Raw genomic sequence first — 22,600 nt, forward strand, 5'->3', positions numbered from 1 at the left:
AATAGATTGTGGCTTCCCGACAAGTGTTTGGTTTTTACTGCAGAGCTTTATGCTGTTATCCAGGCTGTCCAATTCATCTGCCACCATAAGCAGCTACAGTATATTATATGTTCGGATTCGCTCAGCTCTGTTCTCAACCTCCAAGCTCTTTTTCCCCTTCCATCCTCTGGTCCACCAGATTCACTTGGGGGGGGGGGGGGGGGGGGAGTCTCTGTGGTATTTCTCTGGGTCCCAGGGCACGTGGGTATTCACGGAAACGAGGCAGCCGATATAGTGGCCAAGGCTGCAGTTTCTCTTCCTTGACCCACTGGATGCATGGTTCCCTTTGCTGATCTACAGAGCGTTTTATGTCGTCATGTTACTCTTTTATGGCACACACATTGGTCTACACTTCCTGATAATAAATTATGGGACGTAAAACCTCTTCCCATCGACATCTTTTAAGTGGTGATTCTCATTGCTCTCAACCGTGGACAGTGAGACACCTTTTACTTCAGTGCCCCTATTTTAATCCGCTATGTGCCCGTTTACAGTGGTCACCGGATATATCTTCCCTTTTAGCAGATGACATGTGCTCAACCGATTGTGTCCTTGAGTTTATCAGTGTCAGCCAGATGACATTGGTCATTTGAAGCTCTTTCTTGGGGAATACAACACCCCCTTCCATAGTAGTTTTCTAGGATTTCCTTCCGTTTTTAGTTTCCCTCCTTCTTGAGTTTCGCTTCCATTGCTGCTGATTTCACGGGACCTTTGTTTTTTGCGGACTAGTGCTCTGTCATTGGAGCTATTCAAGCATGATTCACGACCCATCCTCACAGTTTTAATTTTGCCGGTACATCGTCTCCTATCTTCCAAACTTCACAAAAGCTCTCCATGTCTGTAGAAGAGCTTCTGTGAAGTTAGGAGACAAGATACTGCCGGAATTAAAACTGTGAGGATGGGTTGTGAGTTGTGCTTGGGTAGCTCAGATGGTAGAGCACTTGCCCATGGAAGACAAAGGTCCCGAGTTCGAGTCTGGGTCCAGCACACAGTTTTAATCTGCCAGGAGGTTTCATTAGTTGTCTTCTTCAGTTTTTCCTCCAATTACTTCGTGTAGAAAGACTGAAGCAACATTTATTCATACTTTTTCAGTTTTGGGAAGAATTTTTGGTTCTTGTTGTTTTCTATAATATACCTGCGTACTCGCATCGAGTGAGGTGGCACAGTGGTTACCACACTGGACTCGCATTTGGGAGGATGACAGTTCAAATCCACATCCGACCATCCTGATGAAGTTTTTCTGTGATTGCCCTATATCTCTCCAGGCAAATACTGGGATGGTTTCTTTGAAAGGGCACAGTCAACTTCCTCCCCATCTCTGAATCAATCCAAGCTTGTGCTCCATCTCTAATGACCTTGATGTTGATGAGATGTTAAACCCTAGTGTTTCTTCCTTCCTTGGACTGTTACACAATGATGTATAGGTGAACTATACTCAAGACTATAGCAGGAACACATTAGTTTTATATTCTTCTGTAAACATGCTCCTGAGGCCTCTTTCATAGCAACAATGATAAAAATGAAGCTGTCATTTGCCTGCTATAGCCTACACAGGTCTCAACTTAATTTTGGCACTAGTATCAAGTTGTCACACTTGTTATTTTATGAGTGTGAGATTTGTTTTTACTGTTGTCATGGAGAAGAAATTTTGGTGCTGTGCGTCTGAATTTTTATGAAGCATTCGAAATTGTACATTTTGATGTCTTCTGTTTTATGTACTTTGCCGGAGTTGTTTTAGACATATAATTGAATCTTTTATTTAATTGAAACAACAAGAAAGAGACTTAATTGTCACAGGGTGTATAAGAGTGTATTTTTTGAAATCATTTTATTAAGTGATATTGTGTTTTCAGTTGTATTGAGATAAGTATTTTGTTCAGAACCATGTAATTTACATTTTTAGGGTATTAGCATAATTTCTGATTAATGATGTTGGAGCAGTTGGCATTGCAAAAGTCATACTTTGTGTGTGTGTGTGTGTGTGTGTGTGTGTGTGTGTGTGTGTGTGTGTAAGTGGGAGGGAGAGAGAGAGAGAGAGAGAGAGAGAGAGAGAGAGAGAGAGAGAGAGTACATAGAGAAAAGAAAATGCAGTTAGGGGGGTTGTATATGATTTTATTTTTATTTTTCATTTTTTTTAGGTCCCCCACTTGACGCAGCAGCAACGAAGTAGTCTTGACAAATATGGTTTGTTATCTGTACATTTGGCTGGAAGTCACCATAGGGATCAAGGATCCTTGCTTGCCAAACAGAGGAGTTTCGATGTAGCAGAAAGTAGCCAAGCTATTGGTGGCTACCAGTTTGGCCATGACATCCATTTGCGTCATTCAAACCAAAGCCAACTACCAGCTCCTCTTGCAAGAAGCTATAGCTTTATGCAACGCCGAGAAAAATATCATCAGCATCAAGATGAGGATGATTCAATGCATGAAAAGTATTTCCTGGGAACAGGGAGTGGTAATTCAGGAATGCGTTCTGTGGAGTCTACACCACAGGCTCGGCGGAAGTATCACAGTGGGGGTAGTAGTCGGCAGACATCTGGAACTGGCACAACAGATTACATTAATTTTGTAACTCCTCCAACACAGTGTTATACAAAACATGGATCAAATTCTTTAGGTGTTCATTCTGGAAGTAGAGTGTCTAAAGAACTGTTAGATACAGCTAAAGATGATGTTCTGAACATTACAACACCACTAATGCACAGAAAAACTAAATCTGAGTCGAGATATCGTGAGCCGGTGGTGCACCAACAAAAGAAGCAACCTCACAAATATAATTTTGCGAGTATAGAACGACCAGCTCAGTCAGTGGCTTCATCGAATAAGACTTTAAGTAATGATGAAAATTCTAGCAGTGAAGAACCAACCTCCAGTCCCTCTGCATCATCACCAGCTACATCTCCATGTAGCCCATCTGCACTTAGAAACAAGAAGAGTCACTCGAATACATTCATGCCCGTTGATATTCCCAGGCAGAGGTGCAATCTCCAGGAGGACACCACGAAAAACAATATTCCATATGATGATATGATTTCATCTGTTGGACCTGAACTGAAAGGATTACCACAATCACCACAACCTCTGAGAGAAAGTGGAACACCAAAGGTCTGTTAGTGTGCTTTTATTCTCTCTAGAAAACCTGTTAGAAGCAGATGCTTAGTTATAAGTAGAATGAAAGTTTAACTCAGTTGAGGAATGTGTGTTGAAATCCACTGTAAGTTTCTGTTAATGCGTTAGCTTCATCATAAACAGTATTGTGGTTTGGTTTCACACATACAGAGAGAGAGAGCGAGAGAGTGAGTGAGTGAGCGAGAGAGAGAGAGAGAGAGAGAGAGAGAGAGAGAGAGAGAGAGATTTTTTTTTTTTTCTTTAAGAATGCAGTGTTATGAACTGACCTACAGTAATTATCATGTTGGTAGGAAAGGACTATGTAGGGAATCATAGACAATTATATAATTGTTAAGAAAGTAATTTGTTCCTGAGAAAAATTGTTGTATAAACAGAGGCAAGCTTAAAGATACATCAATACCTTAACCATTCAACATTTTCTGGAGAAAGAAAAAAAGCGTCTTAAAATTTCTGCGAATGGTTCAGTTACTTTCTACGCTTATCCAGTTAGTCCTTCGTTTGTTTGGGAATACTCCTACATTTAAATTCAGCTTGCTTTGTCTGGAGAGCCTTTTTTGATAACTTTTAGTAGGTGCTGACAGAGGAAAGGGTAATGTTGCCTCTTATATATTAATACCTGAAACACTGTTTTGTCATCTACCTTTGCAGATGTAACAAAGATAAGAAAACATGCTTACCAATCACCTTTGCCACTGAGGAAAGTTGTCTGATGGAAATGGAAAGGCTGCAAAGCCATACTTACACCACCACTCACACAGACAGAAACTTGGCAGTGAATTTATAACTGTTGATGAGTGAGAGGTGCTTATTTGTCTTGTTGTGTCTTGTGTTCATAGTTCTCGCCCAGTAACTGAATGCAGTATGCATGTATGTAAATCACATGTTTATTTTTTATTAATTAATCAGTGTTAGTAGTTGTAATGAACAGATTTGAATCATAGACATGACTGAAAGTTATGGTAGACCTGTGCGACCATTGTAAGCACAAGAATAAAAATGGCTTTAAAATAGCAGGTTGGCCACAAAATAATAGTTTCTTGATGTTTCTGGACCTTTTCTTTTTTTTCCATTATGCATTTTGGGTTCTGCCCATCTTCATATGACTCTCTGATCCAAAGTGAACACACAATTTTGACAAAGTTGTCAAGTAACGTCAAAAGCGACATAAGTTTTACAACTCCACACAGCAAAATGAGATTTCACCTAAATGTGTGCTGCTAACAGCTGAGTGATGTGGCTGTCCAGAAACATCCTGTGATTGTTATTTTGCGACTAACCAGCTATTTTAAAGCCATTTTTATTCTTGTGAACAAATTTGTTTTCAAAGGAGTAGACAGTACATGTATAACATTGATTTTTTTCCTTTCAGTCATTCTTTAAGCCCGCTATATGGTCAGCGGTCATGCCATCATAATTTGGTGGATTTCATTCTGTTTACTAGATTGTGTTTGTCATATGAACAATTATGTTTCTAGTACATAGCGAGAAACACACATGGTGCATTATGGCAGCATACAGCAACTGTATGTATTGCGTTAGTCAAATAAGATGGCACGCAATATTCTTGTTACCTTTGTCTGCCAAAAAGATGTCACTGACATGTCACATACATGATCTGTGATGCTCATAGAACAAAATCTATCTGTTGGTGGTGGTTATAGAACATTGAACATGTAGTGGATTTAAATAAATAATGGTTGGAGCAGAGAACTGTTATCACATGTGTGTTGTGTGATCTGTTGGAGTCCTTGGTTAACAGTACATTGTGGACAAATTATTTTAAAACTGGATAATTTTCAGAAGTTTTTAGTTCCTAGTTTTAATCCAAAGTTTATAAATTAATAGAATGAGTCAATGTTGGTAATTGTTGTTGTTTAGTAAGTATACATGAGAGCACCTGTACTCATATACATGGGCTTTTAAACTGGGATTGGACTGGTGAGGTCTGCTGTGACCATTTAGACTGCCTAAGTCTGGAATTAAGTCCAAAAATAATTTGATCTTATGCTCTTGATGATTGAAATGTCACATTCAAATTGTACTGGTAACAACTGGATAAGAAAACAGTGAGATGGAGCATGATGATAGCACATCCTGCAGTTGCAAACCCGAGACTGTTGATATGTTCTTGGAAAAGATCTGACCCTAACTATGTAGAACATAAATGAGATAAACCTTAGTTTGTAGTTGTTTTGTTCCAAGGCAGGAAATGGACTGAATAGAGAAATGTAGACAGCATAAGCAGCATTTGGCAAACCTTAGTTAGGAGAGAAGGGTTATGTTGTTTAATTTGTAGGAATGTGAACTTTTTTAATGTTGTTGGTGTTCTTACGTATTTTGCATGGGAATTTTTACTGTGAAATTGATTTTGACAGTGGAATTATTGATTTGTTTAGCCCAGTTTTATTTTTTATTGTGCAATTTATATGTAATTGCATGGAAAGCAGTGTGTAAATTTGGAGGTAGTGCAGGTAAGATACCTCTATAATGATGTATGCAACATGTAGTGTACATCAGAGCTTAGTAGTGATATGTATCGATGGTTTGCATGATTTATGAGTCACATGAATAGACAGATACCTCTTTTGCTGATGTTGGTGTTTCAGAATAGAATTAAATTGCCAGAACATTTCTTTGGTAGAGATGAATGTGGAGGATTGTGACATATTTGGGTAACTGTGTTAGATAAAAGTATACAGCAACTGCTGAAGATATAATTAAGAGAGAATTAATTATAATACATTTATTGTATGTATTTTTGTTGCAGTTATATTTTAACAGTTTCTGTTTTATAGTTATAGTGCACCATAAAAATAGGGCCTGAAAACATGTAATTTATCAGTTACTTAATGCACATAATCATAAATAATAGTCCATAGTCCACTCCTGAGTAATACCATTAAAGTTGAGTTTAGTGCATGTTGCTGTCAGGTGAAATTTTATTTCGAAATGAGTTAGTATTGAAGATATTTCATTTGCTTCTGGAATTATATGTCATATCAAAAAATTGTGTAGTCAGCAGGAAGAAGAAAATTCTGTTTAACTTATGCACTTGCTGTTTATTCACAATTTCATCTATGGCTTTGGATAATTTTGCTACATACTTGTCTTAGATCGGTACAAACTTTTGCCTGTAGTATTCCCCATTGCATATGAGAATTACAAATAAAATAGTGTGACTTTCAGATATCTGTTTGAGAAGCAGCCGTATTGGATGAAGAAAACAGTTCCACACAAAAGCATCCACAATACTTGGTATAATAGAAGTAGAATAGTCATTGAACAAATTGTAACAGAGGAAGAAATTTAGAATGCTGTCATTGTCATAAAAGAAGTACCAAGTGAAGGGCTTCATGAAGGCTGTTTATTGCATGTATGACTATAGAAAAAAATCTTGAGTTGATATTCAATTTATACAGAAAGTAAAACAGTGGTAACTCATTTTGACAAGCCTGGAAGAATAATTCAATGATGAAATATGCAGTTTTTGTGCGCCAAAAACATGAGACTATTGTGGAGGAACCATTAGGTCCCTAAAAGAAACAATGATGGCAAATTGAGAGAAATTGTTTGAACAACATTAGCATGGCACAATGATTCTGCATGGACCAAACACATTAATGTGACCACTGACTGTGCTTGACATTACTAGTAGTGGAGGATAAATAAAATGTTTCGGGGGGGAGGGGGGGGGGGGTGTAGTGTAACAACCCAGTTGTTGTTGCAATGTGAAAAAGGAGAGATTTATCTGACACCTAAAATGGCATGATCATTGGCTTTTGGATCAAGGTTGGAAGCATTTCTGTAATGGCTAACTGTAAAATTTGAAATTTTCCCAGCGAATCAACTGTTCAAAAAGATTTCAGGCTTGCAGCTGGTCGTTGTAAACTTCATTGCACGATATTTCGGCTGGACAACTGCCAGCCATCGTCAGGTGAGCCTAACGAGGACTGACGAAGACATTCTCTGCCCCGTCTTATATTATGCGCTGATACAGTGGAAGAGCGTACAGAACATCAACGTTGCACTTGCCTACTGCAATCCAGTAAGTCTGCAGTTGCGGAACATTATATTTCTAATGGACATTCAATGGAGTATGACAAAACTTTGATTTTGGTCATACCAACAACTTTTTGGGACTCCATTATGAAATAATCCGTTGAAATATGCATTGTGGGAAATCTAATGAACTGTGGCAGTGGTTGCCAATTGAACAATGCATGGAATCACGTCATCTCCGAAATTTGCTTGAGATGAAGATGCCAGAAGACTTTGATAGCTGCGGCCAGCGACAATACCGACGGCAGTTCAGTAATGCAGTTCCACCAGTGAGGGCGCTGTCGCTGGATGATGTGACCCTTCTGTCTCCGTGACTGCAACGCATGCATGACAGTACTATCAGCGCACTATATAAGATGGAGCAGAGAACGTCTTCATCAGTCCTCGTTCAGCTCACCTGAAGATGGCTGGCGGTTGTCCAACTGAAATATTGTGCAGTGAAGTTTATGGCGACTGGCTGCAAGCCCGAAATCTTTTTGAACAATGGCTAACTGTTCTCCTGCCACAGCAATTAAAGTGTACCATTCACGGTAAAATGGTGCTATCCAAAACTGGTGCTGTGGCAAATGTGGTGCAGCACGGGCCATAGGTGACAGGAATGAACGACGACTACGGCGATGTGCACAACTGAATAGACATGTAACTGTTGAGCAACCGACCACTCAGGTGAACCAAAGGCCTACCAACAATGTCTCCTTAATAACAGTTCAATAAACATTGCTGTGTATGGACCTCCACAGCAGGCACCTGTTTCATGCGCCCATGCTGACTGCTGTTCATCGGCAGTGAAGGCTATAATTTGCATGCCAGTAGGACAAATAGGTGTCTGCTGAGTGGAAACAGGTGGCGTTTTCAGATGAATCATTGGACAGATGACTGTTGGTGTGTACCACATGAAATGTCTGAAAGCAAATACCCTGCAACACTTGTCGTAGGGTCCACATCGGAGGGCATTCCCTGGGTGATCTCATCATTGTGGAAGGCACAGTGGATCAACACAAGTATGCATCTATCCCTGGGCCAAAGTCCACCTGTACATGCAGTTTAATGTAATTGGATAGACAAAAAAATCTGTTCATCAAGCAGTGGCAGGTGAACACACATATAAAGGGTATTAAAGTTTGGAAGCTTTCGGTGCCAGTGGCTTCTCCTTCTGACAGGTGGGTTGAAAGGGAAAGAAGAGGAGTGAGGGAAAAGGACTGATGACATTTAGAAAAAGGGGTAGAGTTTGAAAAAGTCACCCAGAACTCTGTGTCATTTGAGACTCACTGGACAGGATGAGAAGGAAAAACTGATTGTTGGGGATTGCACCAGATGGGATTTGAAAAAAATTGTTCAAATGGCTCTGAGCACTATGGGACTTAACATCTGAGGTCATAAGTCCCCTAGAACTTAGAACTACTTAAACCTAACTAACCTATGGACATCACACACACACATGCCTGAGGCAGCATTCGAACCTGCGACCATAGCAGTCGCGCGGTTCCAGACTGAAGCGCCTAGAACCGCTTGGCCACATCGGCCAGCAGATTTGAAAGCCTGAGAGCTTAGAGGAAGAAGAAAGGGTAATATGAAAGACAGAGATTAATGCCTAAACATCGTGCATGAGTTAATAAGAGTGAAAAGCTAAGTGCATTGTTTGTGATAGAGGTGGGAAGGGGTTGAAAAATAGAGAGGTCAGGGTCAACTTAAGCGTGCCATATTGAATAGGAACCATATTCCTATTCAATATGGCACACTTAAATTGATTCAGTACGTTGTATAGTGTCTGTTCCCTTAATTGAATCTAACGATGATGTTTTCAAAATGTCATTAAAAATAGTGGTTACAAAAATACCAGTGGCTATTACACTATTATCATAGTGTGCATAATAGCTATTCCCATACTCCTCTCTACAATTCAATATGTCACACAGCTCATAATGTACATACATGGTTCGAAGAGCGCTAAGCTTAGTGTACCCTATGTGCCTGGCCACCGAAATCCCCAGATTTAAACCCATTTGAGAATCTGGGAGACCCCCTTGGTTGAGCTGTTCATGCCATGGATCCTCAGCTGAATAACCTAGCGCAGCTATCATGGCTCCACATCCCTGTCAGTACGGTCCAGAATGTCATTGACACTCTTCCTGCACGTTTCGCAACAATCTGTGCTGCAAAAGATGGTTATTCAGGCTTTTAGCAGGTGGTATGGGTTTTTAAAGGCCATCTGCATATACACTGTGTTGACAAAAGTCATGGGATGCCTCCAAATATTGTGTTGGACCTCCTTTTGCCTGGTGCAGTGCAGCAACTCGATGTAACATAGACTCAACTAGTTCGAAGTGTCCTGCAGTAATATTGAGCCATGCGTGCGGGATTTTTGTGCAGGATTTGACCTCCTGATTAAATCCCATAAATGTTTCATGGGATTCATGTTGGGTGATCTGGGTGGCTGTATCATTTTTTCAAACTGTCCAGAATGTTCATTAAACCAATTGCAAAATTTGTCGCCTGGTGGCATAGCAATTGTCATCCATAACAATTCCATTTTTGTTTACGAACATGAAGTCCAGGAATGGCCAAACACAAACCATTTCCAGTCAGTGATTGGTTCAGTTGAACTAGAGAACCAAGTCCATTCCATTAAAACACAGCCCACACCATTATGGAGCCACCACCATGTTGCACAGTGCCTTGTTGACAACTTGGGACCATGGCCTTGAGTGGTCTTTGTCACACTTGAACCCTACCATCAGCTCTTACCAACTGAGATCAGGAATCTTTTCATCAGGCCACAGTTTTCCAGTTGTCTGGCATCCAACAGACATGGTCATGAACCCAGAAGAGGCACTGCAGGCGATTCCATGCTGTTAGCAAAGGCACTCATTTTGATCATCTGCTGCCATAGCCCCATAACACCAGATGTTGGCACATTCTCATAACTGATACATTCATAGTATGTCCCACATTGATTTCTGTGGCTATTTCACGCAGTGTTGCTTGTCTGTTTGCACCGACAACTACACAAATGCCGCTGCTCTCGGCCGTTAACTGAATACTGTTGGCCACTATGTTGCCCACGGTGAAAGATAATGCCTGGAATGTGGTATAATCAGCACTCTGTTGATACTGTGGATCTCAGAATACTGATTTCCCTAATGATTTCTGGAATGGAATGTCCAATGTATCTAGCTCCAACTGCCATTCCCTGTTCAGTGTCTGTTAATTCCTACTGTGCAGCCGTAATCACGTCAGACACCTTTTCATATGAATCACCCGAGTACAAATGACAACCTTGCCAATGCACTGCCCTTTTATACCTTGTGTGCATGAGACTACCACCATTTGTATATGTGCATATCGCTATCCCATGATTTTTGTCACCTCATTATATGACATGGTCCTGACCACATCAGTACTTTAGCAGCATATTGGAAGAGAGACTTCTTAAAATCTCATACACAACCTGTGAATTTACACAGTTGCAAATCCAGGGAGGTTTCATAACAGCAATACGCCATGAAAACCTTAATATGTACATTTCAATAGTTGCTGATAACATAGTTACGGAGGGAGATTGTAAACAAATGATCAGTGTCAAATATATCATTAGCAGACACAATTTGAAAGAATGAAACTGGCTGTTAGTAAAAAGTAGTTGGCCTACTAATGGGCAATAATCCTGTAACAATCCATTTGATAGGTGGAAGTGCAGAAATTAATATTGAGGATGGCCTCAAATAATGCTGGTGAATTTTGTTGTTTTCAATTATACCACAAATATGAAAATGAATTACACAATAAAGAGAGCTTCAAAGTTCGCCCCTCTACACGTAAGGTAATGTAAGAGACAACTTTTTGATGATTTTCAAACATCATCATATACCAAGTATACCTTGCTCCAATATGAGTGTGAAATAAAAACAGAAAAGTTCCTTGGCTCGACCAATGGTCATTGGCAGGCACATTTGCTTCCAGAAAAGTATAAAAAAAAGTGATAGAAAATTGATACAATAGAAACTTTGTGTATAAAGGAGTGTAATGATAGAGTTAAAAAGACTATGGTATTGTGATCATGTGAAGAATGTGGCTTTGTAAAGATAGACTCGAAAGTGTAGTGGTTTCAGAATATGTAGTAAGAGAATGGTATGATGGCACAGTAGGCATTCTAGTAAGTATTCATAATGCCGGTGACTAATACATAAAGACTTCACCCAATTAACCATCTGGCCAGTGATAAATAAAAGAAAAAGGCGGCACTCATTTGGAAGTTGTTGAATTCAAATCCCTCTCAGGAGTCTTTGGTTTATGTTTTATGTACTTGTTCTGGTTTATGTTTTATGTACTTGTTCTGATTCAATCTACTATCTGGCTAGTCTTGAAGGCAGATGAAAATGTGACTGAATCTACGTTTTGTGGTCATTATATATTAAAATAACAATAAATAATCATGATTAGTACAATCACTTCATTTGTGATTTTGTCAGATGTTTCTTTTAATTGCAACATTGCACTTTTCTTGTTCTCTTGTGCAGAATTCTGAATTCAACAATGGAAATAATGGAGTGGGAAAATTCAATGATCTTTCTGCAGTGGACAACAGTAAAGGAAGTAATGTGTGCTGTGGACCACTTTACAGTAACCTTGATTATCAGTATATTATGGACCCTGAGATGCAGGCCCATCTCCTCCCACTGCAGCAGTACATTTTGGAACAGGCAAAACTTTCAGGTACATTACAGCATGAAGTTTGTCCATTGGAATTATCTATACTTAAAACTGTAGCAGCTGTATTTATTGCTTCCCCAGATGATAGATAATAATACCCGATATTTAGAAGAAATGTGTCAGTATGATTTATTGTAAAGTTAAGATGAGTTCGTGGGTTTGTGAAGGGGAAAAAATATCATATTGGCTGGGTTGAGATCACTGTTACAATCTCTGTGTTTTAACATTACATTCTAGCTACTGATACATTCATTCAGTAACATGATCTGATCATTCTGTTCAACAGTTCATGTAAGTTGACCTTGCTTTAATATAGAAGATCTATTTCATCTTTTAACAGTAGCATTCATATCTGTTCTACTAGCACCTTTTCCCTATTCATACATTTCTTTCACTTCCTTTGTTGTCTTATTGACATAAAAGTAATACACCTATGTGAATAAACTACAGCTCTGCCTTATGCTGTCCTCAGTACAAAATGGTGTTTCGATATTTCTCATTTTTATTACTTCCACATCGTTGTTGTGGTTAGTAGACTGACTGTGTACTTCATCCCCATTCTCTCCATTGAATGATGTGGCACAGTTGTCAAGACACTGGACTTGTATTGGTCTTCTCTCTAGCATTGATTATTTTGTTCTTTATTTCATTCGTACCTTATTCTGCTGGATGTGTACTATAGATATTTTCAGTTGTTCAAATGTAGGTTTTGAAATCCTGTAGAGAACGTATAATTTTTCAATCTCTAATGTTTTTATGTAGCCTGGTGTTTATGGCATTAGGAAAGATGTGCTTTATCTAATTTTTTCTTAATTTTGTCAGTACCACACTTCTTCATGTGCTCCTTTTTCTTTAGTATTAAGGAGTTTAGCATACTTTTCACAACTACTAGTTTATGATCCTAATTTGTATCCACACCTGGTTGCGCTTTGCAGTCAGGTATTTGTTTCCTAGTTCTTTATCCGATAATGATTTGCAATTAATATTTTCGTCTCTCTCCCACATTCATTTGTGATTTGGGAAGATGTTCACCAAAACCACTTGAAATTAATCACGAAACTCTGGAACCCCCCACGACCTATCTCTCTCTCTCTCTCTCTCTCTCTCTCTCTCTCTCTCTCTATTGCTCCCCCCTCCAACTCTCTCTCCCAGCACATATTCTCCTATAGCTCTATTATAATGCTCGCAATATAAAAATTTATTAGTGTTTCATCTTCTTTGTGTATTTTATAAATTTATTGTCTTTTTTTTCCCTAAAATATTCTGCATATTTCTCCATTATTTGCTTATGTTGTGAATAAGTAAACCTGTGTATTGGTGGTTGTTATTGGTTCCACTTCAGTCCCAGGAAAAAAAATTTTGCCATTGTATTTCTCATAATTACGAAGTTCTTATTTAAGCTGATGTCTTACCCATAACTGATTACCAAGCAATGTGATGCAATGGTAAAGATAGTGGAATTGCCATTGGAAAGAGCAGAATTCAGTTTCACCACTCTAATTTAGGTTTTCCATTATTATACAGCTGATAACTCACTCCTCTGCAGTCCCCACCTGGACAGTAATGATCAGAAACTAATTAATCTTTGAAATTTTTTACAGAAGAAAGAGATATTGATGACATCATTTTTGTAAGACTGTGTGTTGTTTGACAAAATTTTTGGTGCCTTAACACACTGGTTTCTTTTGCCATTCACACTGATGTATTTTTTATCATTGCTGATTTTTATTTATGTCTTTATGGGTAATTTTGAACTTAACAAGAATATGTTGAAGGATAGGATGTTTGGAACATCAGTCTGTTTAGACTGTTTTGAAAAGGCCTTTTGAAGAATGAAGCTGACTCTTTCTGCCTGAAGTCTTTGGCCACCATATCATATGACTGTTACTTAAATCTAAATCTTAGTGTGCTTGGAAGTGATACATAGGTAACAGTGATGATCATATCAAATACTTACATGGAATATTTTGAATTAAAATATTGCTTACACTCATTCTTCCTCAGCATTAAAGTGGTGCAGTCTTTTCATTGGTTATCAGACACCAAGACAGTTTTTTAGTGATGACATCAATGCAGATTTACAGGAATCTAGTCATCAATAATCCACTTCAACTAAATTACGTAAAGTTCTTCCTATTCTTACTGTATCACATTTTGAAAAATTTAAATTGAAATGTTGGCTTTTGGTTATTAAGTTCAGTGATTATGGAAAGGCACATTACCATGTACTTGTTGTTGTTGTTGTTGTTGTTGAGGTTTATCAAAATGCCACAGCACTCGGTACAGTGTCAACTCTGCATAACATTTGACTTGTGGAACTAGTGTAAGGGATATGCGAGAAACTGTAAACTAGCGACTACAACAATCTAATGCTCTGCCTGAAAATTGGCAATTCTGTGAAACACAGGACGAAATTACACGAAATGCTATCAACTTACAAACGTCTGTTGTATTTGAACAGGTTTGCAACAAAAGTTCTCATAAATGTATGGGTGCCATATACATACATTTATGCTGCATTTTAAGTAAAGGTAACATTCAAAGCCGAAAGTCTTGGCCTTCAAAAACCATTGCTTGATTCAGAATCCAAGTCAATAACTTATTTGGTTTTGAGACACTAATGATTTACAAGTGTATTACAAATGACAAATTCAATCATTGTAAACATATTAGAATACTGGAGAAAATCATTACCAGCTTTCAATCAGTTTAGAACAAGATGTCACTCAGATTAAACGAGAAGCAAAATTAGTCCAGAGTGAAATGTCTGACAAGCAAAATAACTCATGTTAGACTGAGTGTAATTGTTGCCGTGAGAATAAATTACAGCAGAAAGACTTGTTGTGGAGATCATAAGTACAGACATCACTAGATCGTGGGATGAGGGAAAGTTACAGAATTGGACTGAATAGTGATCACAATCTTTTATTTATGTGTTAGTTGCTGTTGCTACATGTGATCTGCACCCTAGACAACATTGCCACCTGTATTTCATTGTTGCTCAAGCACAGCACTTCGGAGAGTTCGAGGATGAGCAGTGCCCCTGCTTGGCTAGTAACTTTGATGAATGCAGGGAGGAGAGTATTGAGCAGGCAAAAATTTCATCATGCAGCCAACCGTGGGAATGTACATTGTGTACTTTGGCTTTTTATGAACATCTACCATGTTTAAAAGCAGTTTGCCTGGATCCATTTGCACCCGGAATATAATTGACTTTAAAATTGGACAAATACTCACCAATAGCATACATTTCTCTAGGAGATAGTAAAGACTAGATGGGGGCCAGTGGTGAACTTAAATGTTCCACGGAGATGTGTTGTCGATGCTGACTGTGAGGCGGCATGGGAACAACTGGGGATGCATCAGCTTCTGGTTCTACACAGCCAATGAGAGAGAGGCAGAAAGACAATATGTCTGTAAGCAACAGACATGAGAACATGATCTTGTCAGTTGTTGTTGTTGTGGTCTTCAGTCCTGAGACTGGTTTGATGCAGCTCTCCATGCTACTCTATCCTGTGCAAGCTTTTTCATCTCCCAGTACCTACTGCAACCTACATCCTTCTGAATCTGCTTAGTGTATTCATCTCTTGGTCTCCCTCTACGATTTTTACCCTCCACGCTGCCCTCCAATACTAAATTGGTGATCCCTTGATGCCTCAGAACATGTCCTACCAACCGATCCCTTCTTCTGGTCAAGTTGTGCCACAAACTTCTCTTCTCCCCAATCCTATTCAATACTTCCTCATTAGTTATGTGATCTACCCATCTAATCTTCAGCATTTTTCTGTAGCACCACATTTCGAAAGCTTCTATTCTCTTCTTGTCCAAACTATTTATCGTCCATGTTTCACTTCCATACATGGCTACACTCCATACGAATATTTTCAGAAATGACTTCCTGACACTTAAATCAATACTGGATGTTAACAAATTTCTCTTCTTCAGAAACGCTTTCCTTGCCATTGCCAGCCTACATTTTATGTCCTCTCTACTTCGACCATCATCAGTTATTTTGCTCCCCAAATAGCAAAACTCCTTTACTACTTTAAGTGCCTCATTTCCTAATCTAATTCCCTCAGCATCACCCGACTTAATTAGACTACATTCCATTATCCTTGTTTTGCTTTTGTTGATGTTCATCTTATATCCTCCTTTCAAGACACTGTCCATTCCATTCAACTGCTCTTCCAAGTCCTTTGCTGTCTCTGACAGAATTACAATGTCATCGGCGAACCTCAAAGTTTTTATTTCTTCTCCATGAATTTTAATACCTACTCCGAATTTTTCTTTTGTTTCCTTTACTGCTTGCTCAATATACAGATTGAACAACATCGGGGAGAGGCTACAACCCTGTCTTACTCCCTTCCCAACCACTGCTTCCCTTTCATGTCCCTCGACTCTTATAACTGCCATCTGCTTTCTGTACAAATTGTAAATAGCCTTTCGCTCCCTGTATTTTACCCCTGCCACCTTTAGAATTTGAAAGAGAGTATTCCAGTCAACATTGTCAAAAGATTTCTCTAAGTCTACAAATGCTAGAAACATAGGTTTGCCTTTCCTTAATCTTTCTTCTAAGATAAGTCGTAAGGTCAGTATTGCCTCACGTGTTCCAGTGTTTCTACGGAATCCAAACTGATCTTCCCCGAGGTTGGCTTCTACTAGTTTTTCCATTCGTCTGTAAAGAATTCGTGTTAGTATTTTGCAGCTGTGACTTATTAAGCTGATAGTTCGGTAATTTTCGCATCTGTCAACACCTGCTTTCTTTGGGATTGGAATTATTATATTCTTCTTGAAGTCTGAGGGTATTTCGCCTGTTTCATACATCTTGCTCACCAGATGGTAGAGTTTTGTCAGGACTGGCTCTCCCACGGCCGTCAGTAGTTCCAATGGAATATTGTCTACTCCGGGGGCCTTGTTTCGACTCAGGTCTTTCAGTGCTCTGTCAAACTCTTCACGCAGTATCATATCTCCCATTTCATCTTCATCTACATCCTCTTCCATTTCCATAATATTGTCCTCAAGTACTTCGCCCTTGTATAGACCCTCTATATACTCCTTCCACCTTTCTGCTTTCCCTTCTTTGCTTAGAACTGGGTTTCCATCTGAGCTCTTGATATTCACACAAGTCGTTCTCTTATCTCCAAAAGTCTCTTTAATTTTCCTGTAGGCGGTATCTATCTTACCCCTAGTGAGATAGGCCTCTACATCCTTACATTTGTCCTCTAGCCATCCCTGCTTAGCCATTTTGCACTTCCTGTCGATCTCATTTTTGAGACGTTTGTATTCATTTTTGCCTGTTTCACTTACTGCATTTTTATATTTTCTCCTTTCATCAATTAAATTCAATATTTCTTCTGTTACCCAAGGATTTCTACTAGCCCTCGTCTTTTTACCTACTTGATCCTCTGCTGCCTTCACTACTTCATCCCTCAAAGCTACCCATTCTTCTTCTACTGTATTTATTTCCCCCATTCCTGTCAATTGCTCCCTTATGCTCTCCCTGAATCTCTGTACAACCTCTGGTTCTTTTAGTTTATCCAGGTCCCATCTCCTTAAATTCCCACCTTTTTGCAGTTTCTTCAGTTTTAATCTACAGGTCATAACCAATAGATTGTGGTCAGAGTCCACATCTGCCCCTGGAAATGTCTTACAATTTAAAACCTGGTTCCTAAATCTCTGTCTTACCATTATATAATCTATCTGATACCTTTTAGTATCTCCAGGGTTCTTCCATGTATACAACCTTCTTTCATGATTCTTAAACCAAGTGTTAGTTATGATTATGTTGTGCTCTGTGCAAAATTCTACCAGGCGGCTTCCTCTTTCATTTCTGTCCCCCAATCCATATTCACCTACTATGTTTCCTTCTCTCCCTTTTCCTACACTCGAATTCCAGTCACCCATGACTATTAAATTTTCGTCTCCCTTCACTACCTGAATAATTTCTTTTATTTCATCATACATTTCTTCAATTTCTTCGTCATCTGCAGAGCTAGTTGGCATATAAACTTGTACTACTGTAGTAGGTGTGGGCTTCGTATCTATCTTGGCCACAATAATGCGTTCACTATGCTGTTTGTAGTAGCTTACCCGCATTCCTATTTTCTTATTCATTATTAAACCTACTCCTGCAGTACAGAAGCAAATTCTACTGTATGTTCAGAAAAAAAACAGCTGTAACAAAACCTGAGAAATTGCAACATTCTGAAAAAACTAGGGGGGGTTGGGCAACCAAATATTTGGTGACAATGGAGCTGCCCTGTTAGGATGATTATGATTATGATTATGATTAAAAATAGTGATACTACAAATGACAGGCTAGGTAAAAAAATTAATGTAAACAAATTCTTATTGTTTATTTTTTTCCTCTGTGATTATCAAAATGTAGACAATAGATAAATGGCATAAATTTAGAATTGGTGTAATGTTAATTTTTTGGCAGATCCATTACATCAATAAAAGTTTGTAATTTTGGTTAGTCAAATACGTTAAAAATAAATTTTTCTCAAGGAGCCTCTTAAAAAAGAGGGGGAGGGGTCATCTTATATTCGGGATCATCTTATACTCAGATAAATACGATAAGTTGTTTTAGGAGTTTCAAAACATGTTTTTTCCAGTTTAAATTCTCATCAATATAGATCCATAAGAATGTTTTATTATTTCATCACCAAGTGTTACACTTATCATTGGTGTAGTATCCCTAGATGTGCAAAACCATGTTGTCTCTTTTTAAAATAGAAGGTGAGACAATTCATAGAAAACCAGTTAGTGGTACTTTTAAGAACTTTGTTTACTATTTCTGTTTCTGTACATATATTTGCATTGAGTACAATACTAGTGTCATATGCAAAAAGAACTAATTCTCCTTATATATTAGATGGAAGATGGTTTATGTATGTGAGGAACAGTAGTGGACCTAATATTGAACCTTGGGGAAACCCATATGTGATTTCTCTCCAATCTGAATTATGTCCCTGGCGTACGTTGCTTGAAATGCTACGTACAATTTTTTGCATTCGTTTGGCTGTATTTGACGTTGTCCATTTGTTGGACACACTATGAATCCCATCAGACATCAATTTATCTAGGAGAAGACTGTGATTCGCACAGTCATAATCACATGAGGAGAGATTAGGACTGTTGGGTGGGTGCTAGAGTGTCTCCACTTGTAATGGGTGAGGCTGCTCTCCCAAATTGACCAGAGCCTTGTCCTGAATTGTGACCAGCACAGTATTTGGCACACTATTCCACAACAGTTTTTTTAAAGACATTCTGCCCTGTACAGTCTTTATTCTTCAATGGGTGTCCACTGATGTTTGTCCTTTGGCAGCCAAGAAAAGACACAATTGATATTAATGCTGCCATAGTTCATGTTTTGACATTTATTGCAAGCACATTCTCTCTTTTTCTCTTTAAAAAAAGAAAACATAACACATACACTCCTGGAAATGGAAAAAAGAACACATTGACACCGGTGTGTCAGACCCACCATACTTGCTCCGGACACTGCGAGAGGGCTGTACAAGCAATGATCACACGCACGGCACAGCGGACACACCAGGAACCGCGGTGTTGGCCGTCGAATGGCGCTAGCTGCGCAGCATTTGTGCACCGCCGCCATCAGTGTCAGCCAGTTTGCCATGGCATACGGAGCTCCATCGCAGTCTTTAACACTTGTAGCATGCCGCGACAGCGTGGACGTGAACCGTATGTGCAGTTGACGGACTTTGAGCGAGGGCGTATAGTGGGCATGCGGGAGGCCGGGTGGACGTACCGCCGAATTGCTCAACACGTGGGGCGTGAGGTCTCCACAGTACATCGATGTTGTCGCCAGTGGTTGGCGGAAGGTGCACGTGCCCGTCAACCTGGGACCGGACCGCAGCGACGCACGGATGCACGCCAAGACCGTAGGATCCTACGCAGTGCCGTAGGGGACCGCACCGCCACTTCCCAGCAAATTAGGGACACTGTTGCTCCTGGGGTATCGGCGAGGACCATTCGCAACCGTCTCCATGAAGCTGGGCTACGGTCCCGCACACCGTTAGGCCGTCTTCCGCTCACGCCCCAACATCGTGCAGCCCGCCTCCAGTGGTGTCGCGACAGGCGTGAATTGAGGGACGAATGGAGACGTGTCGTCTTCAGCGATGAGAGTCGCTTCTGCCTTGGTGCCAATGATGGTCGTATGCGTGTTTGGCGCAGTGCAGGTGATCGCCACAATCAGGACTGCATACGACCGAGGCACACAGGGCCAACACCCGGCATCATGGTGTGGGGAGCGATCTCCTACACTGGCCGTACACCGCTGGTGATCGTCGAGGGGACACTGAATAGTGCACGGTACATCCAAACCGTCATCGAACCCATCGTTCTACCATTCCTAGACCGGCAAGGGAACTTGCTGTTCCAACAGGACAATGCACGTCCGCATGTATCCCGTGCCACCCAACGTGCTCTAGAAGGTGTAAGTCAACTACCCTGGCCAGCAAGATCTCCGGATCTGTCCCCCATTGAGCATGTTTGGGACTGGATGAAGCGTCGTCTCACGTGGTCTGCACGTCCAGCACGAACGCTGGTCCAACTGAGGCGCCAGGTGGAAATGGCATGGCAAGCCGTTCCACAGGACTACATCCAGCATCTCTACGATCGTCTCCATGGGAGAATAGCAGCCTGCATTGCTGCGAAAGGTGGATATACACTGTACTAGTGCCGACATTGTGCATGCTCTGTTGCCTGTGTCTATGTGCCTGTGGTTCTGTCAGTGTGATCATGTGATGTATCTGACCCCAGGAATGTGTCAATAAAGTTTCCCCTTCCTGGGACAATGAATTCACGGTGTTCTTATTTCAATTTCCAGGAGTGTATATAGGCATTGACATTCTTATAGGCCTATATGGGCAAGGATCTGGAAGACAAGAAATACCTTTTAAATTTTTTTCATCAACTCTTTTTTATCAGATTCCTCTGTTCAGTGACATAGGTTGCTCCAAAAGTAATTTTTCTATTAAGGTATGGACAGAGTAGAAGATTGTCCTACCACACACCATAGCCCAACACCTGCCAACTTGTTCTGGTCCACATCATGGATGTTGTATTGAATGAGGCAACGTGTCATCGTATAGGAGATTTGTTTTGTACTGTTTGTTTCATGGGAGGTGTGCATTATTAACCTATTGCACGTGCTTGAAGCTTTCATGCTGGATAGAACAACAATATGTAGGAGGATAGATTGCTGCTCACCATGTAGAGGAGGCGTTGAACTGTAGACAGGCACATTTGAAAGTGGACTCCTAATACATCCTCCGAACTTCTGTCTTTCTGATATTTAGGGACACGGTGCAATTGCTCAAAAGGTCAATACAATTAATATATTTTAATTTCTTTATGCAGGTCACTAATAAATGGTCTCATTTACATTAAATGTAACACAGATGTTGGTAATTCTCAAATAATATTTCTACTTCTTTGAAATGCTCACAATTATAAAAATTTAATTTAATGTTCCTGTTCTTGACATTGCAAGGAATTTGAACTTTGCAGTTTTTTTGCTGCTCTTCAAACAGCCTTACAATTTAATATATGCTTTTAAAAAAATGAATTTCCAGGTTTTATATATTGTTTCAGTATTATAAAACTGTGAATATGATTATGGTATCAGTATTTGTGTGAATAAAGTGTGGTTTAGAATTTAGATAAGAGGTGCAGTTTACATATTTAATACAGAGATTCTAACTCAATATAAGTTTGACATAATTTAAAGTGCATTGTGAATACTCTGACCTCAAAGCTTTCTAATGAGCTATAAATTCTTTTAAGGTAATGACTTTTTTGAATAAGTATATTTTGAAGGTAAGTGATTCAACATATTATGTATTAGTTTGTATTTTTCTCCCTTAATAATGGTCCAACAAAACTGGAATACTGTAAATTAAATATTGAAGTTACTTTGCTAAAAACTTGCTGTTGCATTAGTAGTCTGCTATGGTGTATTATGTACATTGAGATTGATCTCTGTGTTCTAAGGTTACACAAAATAGGTGAGCTACTAATGTAAAGGTCACATTTTGGATTCTTTTTATTGATTCACGTTTCTGGGCATAATTTTGAGTAACTGTGTCACCCTATGCACTAAAACAGTCATTTTCCAATTGTGTATCCTATTCAGCTCTGTGTGTAAATGAAAAGGAATAGTCTTTTTGCTGATCCCACCCCCAATTTGTATGAACTTAAAGCAGTTTGTCTTGTAGTGTGATTAAAACTGCATGATATTTGACATTTGTCAATGGCACTGCAGCATTGCCACATGGGCTGTCAGTTGCTCCTCCAACAAAAGGGAGTGGACTGCTGGCATTGTCTGGTAACAGATTATATGAGTATGCCACAATATTTGAGCATTACTAGTGAACTGGTGCTTCGTTATGGTGAATTGCCAGTGGAAGGCAGTTTGCATATGATGGTAAGAATTCTGATTGGAGGAATTTAGTTCACAGGTGTGAAGTGTCAACTGAGAAATAATTGTAATTGGACAGTAATCACTGAATTGCACAAAGAAGCTTGTTTCTTCATTTAAAATTTATTGTTCAGAAACAAGTTTTACTGATATATTTTCCACAAACAGGAATTTCTGGATGTTTGGTTACAAATGAACCACCCCTACTTTGTTTGAA

The 22,600-nt window shown here is 39.4% G+C and overlaps 1 protein-coding gene across 1 annotated transcript in view; it reads left to right on the forward strand.

Annotated features, from left to right (window-relative positions):
- Nucleotides 1-22,600, forward strand: part of LOC124555083 (filaggrin) — a 359,850-nt gene that overhangs the window by 240,079 nt on the left and 97,171 nt on the right. The window contains exons 7-8 of the mRNA XM_047128876.1: nucleotides 2,178-3,143; nucleotides 11,744-11,939. Coding sequence (XP_046984832.1) covers nucleotides 2,178-3,143; nucleotides 11,744-11,939 — 1,162 coding nt within the window. The remainder of the gene's footprint in view (nucleotides 1-2,177; nucleotides 3,144-11,743; nucleotides 11,940-22,600) is intronic.

This window comes from Schistocerca americana, chromosome X (assembly GCF_021461395.2).
Source record: "Schistocerca americana isolate TAMUIC-IGC-003095 chromosome X, iqSchAmer2.1, whole genome shotgun sequence".
In the NCBI taxonomy this organism is placed as follows: Eukaryota; Metazoa; Arthropoda; class Insecta; order Orthoptera; family Acrididae; genus Schistocerca; species Schistocerca americana.